This window comes from Scylla paramamosain, chromosome 18 (assembly GCF_035594125.1).
Source record: "Scylla paramamosain isolate STU-SP2022 chromosome 18, ASM3559412v1, whole genome shotgun sequence".
NCBI lineage: Eukaryota > Metazoa > Arthropoda > Malacostraca > Decapoda > Portunidae > Scylla > Scylla paramamosain.
The window spans coordinates 6,270,001-6,282,648 of NC_087168.1; the positions used below are offsets into that span (position 1 = coordinate 6,270,001).

At 37.8% G+C, this 12,648-nt stretch overlaps 1 protein-coding gene across 7 annotated transcripts in view; it reads left to right on the forward strand.

Annotated features, from left to right (window-relative positions):
* The window catches only part of LOC135109061 (nitric oxide-associated protein 1-like), an 83,514-nt gene that overhangs the window by 51,440 nt on the left and 19,426 nt on the right, over positions 1-12,648 (forward strand). For 4 of the 7 annotated variants that reach the window (XM_064020080.1, XM_064020079.1, XM_064020082.1 and 1 more), the window contains 2 exons: positions 1-35; positions 9,717-9,865. The exon at positions 1-35 is cut by the window's left edge and continues 147 nt beyond it. In XM_064020080.1, coding sequence (XP_063876150.1) covers positions 1-35; positions 9,717-9,865 — 184 coding nt within the window. Of the gene's footprint in view, positions 36-9,716; positions 9,866-11,352; positions 11,639-12,648 lie in introns of those variants that run through there. The other 3 variants (XR_010272565.1, XR_010272564.1, XM_064020083.1) reach the window with 2 other exon arrangements.

Genomic DNA, 12,648 nt, shown 5'->3' on the forward strand with positions numbered 1-12,648 from the left:
GCTACGACACACCTGGGACAGTACAGCCAGAACAGGTGGGCATCACCACATATTTCTTCAGTGCACTTCATCACACATATGTTGGACATTAAAATCAGGAAATTGTGTATGAGGCAAGAGGAGGTTTAGAGAATATGGAGGAAAAACAAGTTGCAGAAAAATTTTGGATAATTTAAGAAAACAAAATTATTACTAAGGATAATGTACAGTTTACATGGATATACAGTACATGAGGAGGACAGTATGCATGGAAGCAAAAAATTTGCTTCAAAGCAGCATATTGAAATTTTACTATTTCAAACAAAATCTTGATTATTTATTCAGTGATAGGCAATTCATATCATTATGATTTAAATTCAAATCTATTCAAGATCATACATTAACCAACTGACCATCCTGGTGAACTAGCCTTCAACTTTGCTATCCTCCATGACCTAGAGCAATTAGTGCAACACCCTACTCGTATTCCTGACCGTCTTGGTGATACGCCCAACATTCTTGACCTTTTCTTGACCTCTAATCCTTCTGTTTATGCTGTCACCTTTTCTTCTCCATTGGGCTCCTCCGATCACAATCTCATATCTGTATTTTGTCCTATCGCTCCAATCCCTCCTCAGAATCCCCATAAATGAAGGTGCTTCTGATGTTTTGCCTTTGCTAGTTGGGGGGACCTGAGGAGGTATTTTGCTGATTTTCCTTGGAATGACTACTGCTTCCGTGTCAGAGACCCGTCTTTGTGTGCTGAGCACATAACAGAGGTGATAGTGTCTGGCATGGAGGCGTACATTCCTCACTCTTTTTCTCAACCTAAACCTTCCAAACCTTGGTTTAACACAGCTTGTTCTCGTGCTATACATGATAGAGAGGTGGCCCACAAAAGGTACTTAAGCCTTCCATCACCAGAATCTCATGCACTTTATATTTCTGCCCGGAACCATGCCAAGTCTGTTCTCCAACTAGCCAAAAACTCCTTCATTAACAGAAAGTGTCAAAACCTCTGAAGATCTAACTCCCCTCGTGATTTCTGACATCTAGCCAAAAATATCTCCAATAACTTTGCTTCTTCTTCTTTCCCTCCTTTATTTCACCCAGGTGGGACTGCTGCTATCACATCTATTTCTAAAGCTGAACTCTTTGCTCAAACCTTTGCTAAAAATTCTACCTTGGAAGATTCTGGGCTTGTTCCTCCTCCACCCACTGACTACTTCATGCTACCTATTAAAATTCTTCGCAATGATGCTTTCCATGCCCTTGCTGGCCTAAACCCTCGAAAGGCTTATGGATCTGATGGGGTCCCTCCTGTTGTTCCCCGAAACTGTGCCTCCGTGCTTGCACCTTGCCTAGTCAAACTCTTTCAGCTCTGTCTGTCAACATCTACCTTTCCTTCTTGCTGGAAGTTTGCCTACATTCAGCTTGTTCCTAAAAAGGGTGACCATTCTAATCCCTCAAACTACCGTCCTATTGCTTTAATTTCCTGCCTATCTAAAGTTTTTGAATCTATCCTCAACAGGAAGATTCTTAAACATCTATCACTTCACAACCTTCTATCTGATTGCCAGTATGGGTTCCGTCAAGGCCGCTCTACTGGTGATCTTCTGGTTTTCCTTATTGAGTCTTTTAGAGATTTTGGTGAAACTTTTGCTTTTGCCTTGGACATATCAAAAGCTTCTGATAGAGTCTGGCACAAAGTTTTGATTTCCAAACTACCTTCCTACAGCTTCTATCCTTCTCTCTGTAACTTCATCTCAAGTTTCCTTTCTGACCGTTCAATTGCTGCTGTGGTAGACGGTCACTGTTCTTCTCCTAAATCTATTAACAGTGGTGTTTCTCAGGGTTCTGTCCTGTCACCCACTCTCTTATTATTCATTAATGATCTAAACTAAACTTCTTGTCCTATCCACTCCTACACTGATGATACCACCCTGCACTTTTTCACGTCTTTTCATAGACGTCCAACCCTTCAGGAGGTAAACATTTCACGCAGGGAAGCCACAGAATGCTTGACTTCTGATCTTTCTAAAATTTCTGATTGGGGCAGAGCAAACTTGGTATTGTTCAATGCCTCAAAAACTCAATTCCTCCATCTATGAACTCGGCACAACCTTCCAGACAACTATCCCCTCTTCTTCAGTGACACTCAACTGTCCCCCTCTTCTACACTGAACATCCTCAGTCTGTCCTTTACTTATAATCTGAACTGGAAACTTCACATCTCATCTCTAGCTAAAACAGCTTCTATAAAGTTAGGCGTTCTGAAAAGTCTCCACCAGTTTTTCTCGCCCCCCCCCCCCAGCTGCTAACTCTGTACAAGGGCCTTATCCGTCCATGTATGGAGTATGCTTCACATGTCTGGGGGTGATTCCACTAATACTGCTCTTCTAGACAGGGTGGAATCAACAGCTTTTCGTCTCATGAACTCTTCTCCTCTAACTGACTGTCTTCAGCCTCTCTCTCACCGCCGCAATGTTGCATCTCTAGCTGTCTTCTACCGCTATTTTCATGCTAACTGCTCTTCTGATCTTGCTAACTGCATGCCTCTCCTCCTCCCGTGGCCTCGCTGCACAAGACTTTCTTCTTTCTCTCATCCCTATTCTGTCCACCTCTCTAATGCAAGAGTTAACCAGTATTCTCCATCATTCATTCCTTTCTCTGGTAAACTCTGGAACTCCCTGCCTGCTTCTGTATTTCCACTTCCTATGACTTGAATTCCTTCAAGAAGGAGGTTTCAAGACACTTATCCATCAATTTTTGACTACGACTTTGACCCTTTTATGGGACTGGCATTTCAGTGGGCTTTTTTTTTTTTTTTTTTTTTTTTTCGGATTTTTATTGCCCATGGCCAGTGTCCCTCGTACATAAAAAAAAAACTGATCTGGGGCCATAAAAAAAAAAAAAAAAAAAATATATATATATATATATATATATATATATATATATATATATATATATATATATATATATATATATATATATATATATATTGGAACAGCCAGACATAAATCCTTACACAGCCCCTCAGAGATCAGATCTGCATTCTGCTCCCACCGGCAAACAACACAGCCAACTCTCCACCACACAGACCTATCCACCTAAGTAACCTATGATGTGTTCAGGCCTGTAGTTGTAGCTAAGTTACTTAATGACACCCACTCAGTCAAGGAATTTTGTATAACCTGGGACTCCATCAATATTCCTGTGTATTTTCCCAAACAGCATAACTATTTCTGTATGTGCACATGAGACCTGGGTATGGAATTGAGCTCTAGGATTCAAGCAGCGAAAATCAGTCATTTGCAAAAGATGTGTATCATGGGTCTTGGATGGAAAACAATGAATGTCTGTGTGAAAGATTTGATAGGCATGGTGAAAGATAATAATAGTATAATTTAGGAGTGGTGATAATGAAAAGCAGCATTTTGAGATGATTTGGTCACTTGATGATAATGAATGGAAGTGAAGTAAGAACAGTGTACAAGATGCAAGGATTTGATAGGCAGGAGGTAGAGGGTTAGAGTATATGTGTGTGTGTGTGTGTGTGTGTGTGTGTGTGTGTCTGTGTGTGTGTGAGAGAGAGAGAGAGAGAGAGAGAGAGAGAGAGAGAGCACTTGTCAAAGTGCACAAGACTGAAATGAAATGATATGAATAATTGGAGATTTCTCTGCTATGGTTACCTCATCAAGAAAAAAAACATAGAGGATACAATTGAGGAAACATACTAGCTCATATGCTTGATCTTTATGTATAACAGGTTGACATCCCTGCCAAAACTACACACACACACACACACACACACACACACACACAGTGAAAACAAAGAAACTATATATCAGTGACCAAGCCTCAGTAATACTCTTTAGATGTAGGACTAACACCCTACAATTAAATGACTGGAATATATTTTAAGAACATAGGAAGTGATCAGGCCTACATGTGGCAGTCCCAGCATGAAATTTATTTATCACCATCTTTTGCCTTACTCCTTGCACTCTCACTCCTCGCCCTTTCTCACCTCACTCATTCCTCCTTTGTCTCACTCCTTATACTCTCATTCATCATTATCCTTTACCTTACTTTTTACACTCTCACTCCTCACCCTTTCCTTCCTTAAGTCATTCACCAGATTCTTCATCCATATATTTTGCCTCTTCCCTATTATTTCTTCTCCTTTTTCCTCTTAATCAAATCATTCCCTTCTACTAATGCATATCTAAGGTACTTCCATTGTCCCTCTCTTATCCTCATCTGGATCATGTCACCTTACATGGTCTCTAAAAAAGTTTTCAACTTTACACAGAAAATGGGTGCCTTGTTAAGTTTGAAACACTTTTAGTGAATCTGGGCACAGAGGAGACAAGAGGATAAATTGCAGATCTTCTTGCAACAGTAGCATTGAAATGGATAAGGAATCCTGTACAGTTTTTTGGCAGAAGAGAGAAAGAAAAGTACAAGGAAAATTGAGTGATATTTTAGGGAAACAGGGTGGAGATGAAGTTACAAAAAGAAATTATAAAGAAGACCACATCAGGGAGTTGTCATTGCAAAGCCTGCATCTCCTGACCTTCAACCAGAACCAGAACTAGTAGCCCTTCTTTGTGTCATGTCATAACCTATGCAATGATTATTACTGCCAAGATTGGTCTGGGTTGACTCAATTTAGTCAGTATGATATTGACTTCAAAAATTTTGCAGAAATCACCAGTGTTCTTTTTTTTTCTGCTTTGCCAACATATGGGGAATTCTGACTTACAGAATGCTGACATATAGAGGTTTTACTGCACACACACACACACACACACACACACACACACACACACACACACACACACACACACACACACACACACACACACACACACACACACACACACACACACACTGCAAGATTGGGAGGTTCTACCATGCAAGGAGGATTATAAAAATGGGAGACTAAATCAAACAAAGACAAAATTTTACAGAGTTAAGAAAATTCTTTGGGAGTATTGATTGGAAGGGACTTATGGAAGACAAGGCAGTGCAAGAGAAATACGAAACATTCATGAAAAAGTACAGTGAGGGGTGTGCAGAAGTATGTACCTGTATATAAAGTAAGGAGGAGCAAACATATTTGGTATAATGCCAGGTGTGCAGAAGCTAAGAAGAGAAAGGATACAGCTTGAAAGAAACCGAAGAAACTAAGAAATGAAAATAATAGAGAGCAGTATAGGGAGGCAAGGAATGAGTATGTTAGAATAATAAGATAGAAGGAAAAACAATTTGAAAAGGACATGGTAAAGAAATGTGAAGAAGAGCCCAAGCTTTTAACATATATATCAGTGGAAAGATGACAAGCAGAGAGACCATTAACAATACAGTAAAGCAGGGGTTCCTAACCGGGGGTATCCATACCCCTTGGGGGTATGGGAACCAAAGGCCGGGGGTCTGGGACTTGATTTCTGGGTACTGGTAGTTTCCCCCTCTGCCAGTGCGATGCGCACGCTACCCTACATGACGGCGGTAACTTGCACATTTATGTTTTTTTTTTTTTTTTTTTTTTTTTTTTTTTTTTTTTTTTTTTTGCATAATAAAACGGAGCTATAACTTCATTAATTTTGCTTTCAGTAAAAAACTAATAAAATTATCAATGGTTATGTTTTTTTCCTAGTAATCCGTATCTAAAGTACAGTAAATTCAAGCGATTGAAATACTCGTATCTGGAAGACATACTGGCAAATAATAGGATTGGTGATAATTATTTGAACAGTCAAGTGAAGGGGGTATGGGACCATATTCGACAATCCATTGGGGGTATGGAACCATCAAAAGGTTAAGAACCCCTGCAGTAAAGGAAGGAAGGATATATCAAACAGCAGAAGAGATGAGTGAAATTATGAATGAGAGTTTCAGGTCTGTGTTCAGTGTGGAAGCGGATTTTACAGAACCAAAAGAGGAGGTGAGGCAGGAGGGTTACAGGAAGTCTTGTGCAAAAACATAAAATTGGCAAATTGTTAGAGAACTTGGATATCAGGAAAGAAATGGGTCCTGATGGAGTGTCAGGTTGGACACTAAAAGAATGTAGAGAACAAGTGAGGGAGCCAATTTAGGATGTGATTAACAGCTCACTGATAGAAGAGTACCAAGAGAGTGGAAGAGAGCAGATATAGTGTCAGTACACAAAGGAGGAAAGAGAACTGAGCCACTAAATCATACACCAGTGTTGCAAACTAGTGTTGTGGGCAAGATCTGTGAAATAGTGATGAAGGAAAAGCAGGTAAAATATTTGGAAGAGAACGAAGTTATAACAAATAGGCAATTTGGCTTCAGAAAAGGAAGGTCATGTGTGACAAATTTAATAAGTTTCTATACAAGAGTAATAGATGAAGTACAAAACAGAGGTGGATGGATAGATGCAGTCTACTTGGACATCAAAAAAGCTTTTGATAAAGTTCCACATATTGTGGAAGATAGAACATATAGGAGGACTGAGAGGGACAATGCTAAAATGGATGAGAGACTGCTTAAAGGATAGAGAAATGAGAACTGTGATCAGGGACACCTGTTCAAGTTGGAGTGATGTAACAAGTGTAGTTCCACAATGGTTAGTGTTAGCACCCATTATGTTCCAAATATACACATCAATGATATGCAGGAGGGTTTGACCAGTTATATTAATCAGTTTGTTAATAATGCAAAATTGTTAAGAGTAATAAAAAGCTATGTTCATTATATGGAGTTGCAAAGAGATACTGACAAGATTTATGGGTGGATTAAGAAATGGAAATTGGAATTCAATGCTAAGAAATGTGACGGAATTGGGAAAGAATAAAAGAAGATCTGCATGGGGCTATAAAATGGGGGAGGAAGTAATAAAGAGAAGCAAGGAGGAAAAAGACCTAGGAGTGGTTTTCCAAGATATCCTGACCCCAGAACAGTATATAAATGAGATATTTGGCTTGAGATAAAGGATGTTAACAAATATTAGGATGGTATTTCATTACATGGATAAGACTATAATGAAAATATTATAGCCACTATGCTATGACCCAGACTGAAATATGCAGCAGTGGTGTGGTCTCTGCATATGAAGAAAGACATAAAGGAGTTGGAAAGAATTCAGAGGGCAGCTACAAGGATAGTGCCAGAGCTGAAAGACCTAACGTACAAAGAGAGGTTGAAGGAAATGGGACTGCCAACTTTGCAAGTTAGAAGAGAAAGAGGAGATCTAATAATGATGTATAAAATAGTTAACCATATTGAGAAGATAGACAAGCAGGATCTGGTGCTGCTGGAAGAAGATGAAGCTGGATGGATGAGAGGGCACTCAAAGAAGATCAGGAAGATTCAGTGTTTGAGGGACATCAAGAAGTACAGTTTTCCAAATAGAACTGCAAATATCTGGAATAGTCTAAGTGAGGAGGTTATTACAACACCAAACATGCATAAATTTAAGGAAATGCTGGATGAATATAAGACAGGACACTATGAGCCCTGCTCAAACCTTGTATTACACACACACGCACAGCAAGGAAAATCTTATATAAATAAGGGAGATAAAAGATATAATAAGAAATGTCAAGTTCATTAAAGACACAATAGATATGAAAAATCAGTGGTACTTTTTTGTGTCCAAGAAAAGAAAAGAAAAAAAAATGATGAATAAAATGAACAACACTGCAAAGACAGAAGACAAGGAAAAATTATGTAGAACTACAAGAATTCAGTAGACAAGATAAATAATAGAAAAGATGTTAATAGATCTTTAAAAGTAACCTTTCAAAAATAGTAACATTTTGTAAGTGGTCCTGAGAAAATGCCAGAAAGTTAAAAGAGTCTGAAGAATAGAAACATGTAAGGATTGCTAAATGCTTGAACAAACATGATAGAGAAAACTTAAAGAGAAGGTAGAAGCAAAGGAGAAAATAATAAATCACCAACAGAAAAAAGTTTTTTTTGCAAAGTATTGAGAATACAAGTAAAGCAGTGGTGCAGAATAAAAAGAGGTAGAAATTAGAAAATAAATATAGAAATGAAAAGCTGAAAATTATTATTATTATTTTTTATGTAAGAGGGTCACTGGCTAAAGGCATTGAAAATCATGAACAAAAGAAAAGGACCACTTATTCCCACTTCCCATACAGATGTCAGATTGCATGGTAAAAAAACAGAGGATAAATGTCTTGAAACCTCGCTCTTGAAAGAGTCAAGTCATAAGGAGGAAATACAGAAGCAGAAGGGGAGTTCCAGACTTTACCAGAGAAAGGGATGAGTGATTGAGAATACTCTTGCATTAGAAAGGTGGATAGAATAGGGATTAGAGGAAGAAGAGTTTTGTATAGCAAAGATGCAGGAGGAAGAGAGGCATGCAGTTAGCAAAATCAGAAGAGCAGTTAGCATGAAAATAGCCATAGAAGATAGCAAGAGATGCAACATGGCATGGATGAGTAAAAGGCTGAAGACAGGCAGTTAAAGGAAAGGAGTTGATAAGACAAAAAGCTTCTGATGCCACCCTGTTTAAAATAGCAGTAAGAGTGGAACTCCTCCAAACATGTGATCTATACTCCATACATGGATGGATAAGGCCCCTGTACAGAGTTAGCAGCTGGGAGAGTGAGAAAAAATGGCAGAGACAACTTAGAACGCCTGGGTTCATACTTCATAGAAACTGTTTTAGCTAGAGATGAGACATGAAGTTTCCAGTTTAGATTATAAGTAAATACAGACTGAGGATGTTCAGTGTAGAACAGGGGGACAGTTGAGTGTCAATGAAAAAGAGAGGATAGTTATATGAAAGGTTGTGTCAAGTTGATAGATGTTCTCTGTTGTAGATGCGGACAGGTTTATATCCAGACACACCAAAATCAAGGATATCCTTCTAGAGAAAACAGAAACAGAAACAAAGTGCAATCCTGAAATATTTTATGCTGTATTTTGTGTAATTAGGATATATAGGGGAAAGATTGATGAGCAAATAAGGAGATAGAATAATGATTCTAATAAATAAGAACTTTAAAAGTAAGTGAAACATAATTATTTAAATAAAATGTATTTAAATTAAATAGATATAGGTGCTTAGGCACTGCAATAAAAATCACAGTGGGTACACTACATGTGCCATCCAAGACAAAAGTATGGGAAAGTAGTGAGTATTGAACGAATGTGCTAGGAAATTAAGCAAGCCACTTTCCATATTATTTCAAGTTGATGACAAGGAAAATTACTAGAGAGCTGGAAAAGAGCAAATATAATTCCATTATTTAGTAAAGGAAACAGATTACTCACTTAAGCTATAAGCCTGTAGTTTAGTGTGTAGATTGTAAAGGAATTTAACCTTTGATACAGTGAACATTATTAGGTTCAGCCTGCTTAATTCAGTAATTGTAATAAGATCTGAAGATAGCACCCTGTTGCTTGTCTTCCTGGGTCACTATTAATTTTTGATCAAAAGGTCAGCTAGCCAACGAACAATGTTTTATTGTTCTCTAAAGAAGATTGTTCTATAAAGATTGTTCATTAATTATATTAAGTGGGTGAACTCCCATTCTAATAGGGTGAAGACAATGATAATTATTGCAGCAGCAGCAGCAAGGAGCCAAACACAAAACTTGAGACAGAGGTGCAGAGAGATGGATTGAAAATATTAGTGTATTTGCAATTTGACTTATGTTTACTTTGGTAGAAAACTTATTTAATTTTAGTTTCATAGAGCTCATAACAGTAATTAACTTCACTCATACTTTTAGATGATCCACCTGCTTACTCACAAGGAGTTGATGAAGGTCCTACCCCGCCACTTGCTGCGTCCAGAGACATTTTGCCTCCAGTCTGGCTACTCCCTCTTGCTGGCTGGTCTGGCACGCCTTGATCTACTTTACAGTTCTGCATCAGTCAGGTCCGTAGTTATCAAATCTAGAAGTCTAGAGTGTCAACACAAACCATAAGAAGAGTTCAGAGTCCAGATATTTATGGTTGTTATCCATGTTACTGTCATTATTCACCATCCTTTAAGAATTTGCTTAGGTCTCTCACTCTCCTCCGAGTTTTGTGGACTTAGATAATCACAGAATTTATAGGAAACTGCAGGATGGCTACTTACACTTCTTGTACAAGTATACAGTCATGTCCCTGTATGGCTTTTGACTCACATAAACCCTGTCTGCCTCCCATTTCCTCACTGGCACTCCTGACCAGTGGCTTCTGTTTGCAGCTGCATGGCGACTAGCTGGTTTACACAGGAACTTAAATAGTAATATTACTACATGTGTTGAAGAGTAAAATAATACATGATAGTAGAAGTAAAGATGTTATATTAGAAAAGATACTTCTAAGCTAAAAGACACTCTAAACCCTCCTAATTTAATATACTTCTATCCATTAGGTATGTTCTTACACTATACTATGAAAACAAGCAAAAGAGGATTTTATTTTAAGGCTGATCTCAGCTTGGTCCCACACTGTGGGTAACAAAAGGAGGAAAAGAGAAAATAAAAAGCTATAATACAATAATATTATCTGCCTATTCCTATCACAGTTGTCTCTTAACATTAACAGGGATAAAGTAACAGAGGCACCCAGAAATGGAAAAAATCTACATATATTTGCTACCAGCCTTAGAAATACACTTGAACCTATTTCCTTAAATTAGGAAGATCCTTATTTGCATCATTACAAATCCTTTATATTTAACTGTAAACTGCACAATGGGGTTCCAGCAGTCATACCCATGGTATGTGATTATCAGCATAAAAAAAAAATTCTCATAAATTATTTTTACTGCTATAAAATGAAAGATTGCATGGAAAAGTATAGGAAAAGCAAATATTAGTTTATTATTTACATTAATTCAGGCGTGGTCGTGTAGTAAAGTTGCACAGTTTGTCACTTTGAGCTAGCGGGTGGTGAGCAGCGTTGGTGGTGTCATTTGATCATTCTGGTTGTATATATTTGTGATGCAGATGTGGTAAACATATACATACATACAAATATCCTATGTCACACACACACACACACACACACACACACACACACACACACACACACACACACACACACACACACACACACACACACACACACACTCACACACAGTCTAGTGGTGACATCACTATCACAGGGAAGAGTACCGAAAGATTGGAAGAGAGCAAATATTACACCAATATTCAAAGGAAGAAATAAGGAAAACCCACTAAATTATAGACCAGTGTCCTTGACTAGTGTTGTAGGGAAACTATGTGAAAGAACAATAAAGGAAAGATGGATGGAACACTTGGAAAGAGATAAAGTTTTTGTAAATTGTCAATTTGGATTTAGGAGGGGAAGATCATGCTTCATGAACTTATTGTCCTTTTTATTCAAGAGTAATCTTGTAATATTTTGCAGGAGAGAGACAGATGGGTGGATGATGTCTACTTAGACTTGAAGAAAGTGTTTGACAAAGAACCACACTGAAGATTGCTATGGAAGATAAAAAAAATTATGGACAAATTGGAGGAAAACTGCTGGAGTGGATAGAGGATTATCTGGATGATAGAGAGATGAGAACAGTAATACAAGACCAGAATTCATCTTGGCTGAAAGTAACTAGTGGTGTCCCACTGGGGTCAGTGTTGGGACTGATAATGTTTGTAATATATGTGAATGACATAAATGAAGAAATAGACAGTTATATGAACTTGTTTGCAGATGATGCTAAGCTGATGAGAAGGGTGGAAAATGTAAATGATTGTATGGTACTGCAAGATGATTTAAATAAGATAAATAGATGGAGCAGATCTTTACAAAATGGAATTCAATTTAAGTAAATGTAATGTAATGGAGTTTGGTAAGAGTAAGAAAAGAATATCATTATGAGATGGATGGTGTGAAGTTACAGAAATCAAAAGAGGAAATGGATTTGGGAGTAACAGTTACTGAAAATTTTACTCCAGACAGACACATTGATAAAATTACTGGAGAGATAATGAATTTGTTAAAGAGAATAAGAATGGTATTCTTATATTTAGATGAAGGAATGATAAAAAGTTGTTGATTTCCATGATAAGATCAAGATTGGAATATGCAGCAGTGGTATGGTCTCCTTATATAATAAGGAATATTATAAAATTAGAAAGAGTACAAAGAGCAGTCACTAAGATGGTTCCGGAGTTGAGTAAGTCGACCTATGAAGAGAGATTAAGAATGTTGGAAATTCCTACCTTTGAAAATAGGAGAGAGAGAGAGAGAGAGAGAGAGAGAGAGAGAGAGAGAGAGAGAGAGAGAGGAGATTTAATAAACATCTATAGAATGATAAATGGTATGGAAAATGTGGACAAAGAATGTTTTATAACTTTAGACACACAGAGTACAAGGGGACACTGTAAGAAGTTGAAAAAAGTTAACTGTAGAAGAGACATCAAACAATATAGTTTTCCTCACAGAGGTGTGAACAAATGGAATGAATTCAGTGAAGAAGTTGTCCATGCCGTAACTGTCCATGGTTTTAAGACTAAACTGGATAGATATAGAGATGGGATACTATGAGATTACTCCCCTCCCTTAAACCACAACTAGGTAAATACAGCTAGGTAAAATACACACACAAACAAACACACATGGAAGAGAGAGAGAGAGAGAGAGAGAGAGCATGGACTCACTCACTCTGAGTTGCCAAACATCATTTCAAGATATATGGGAGTG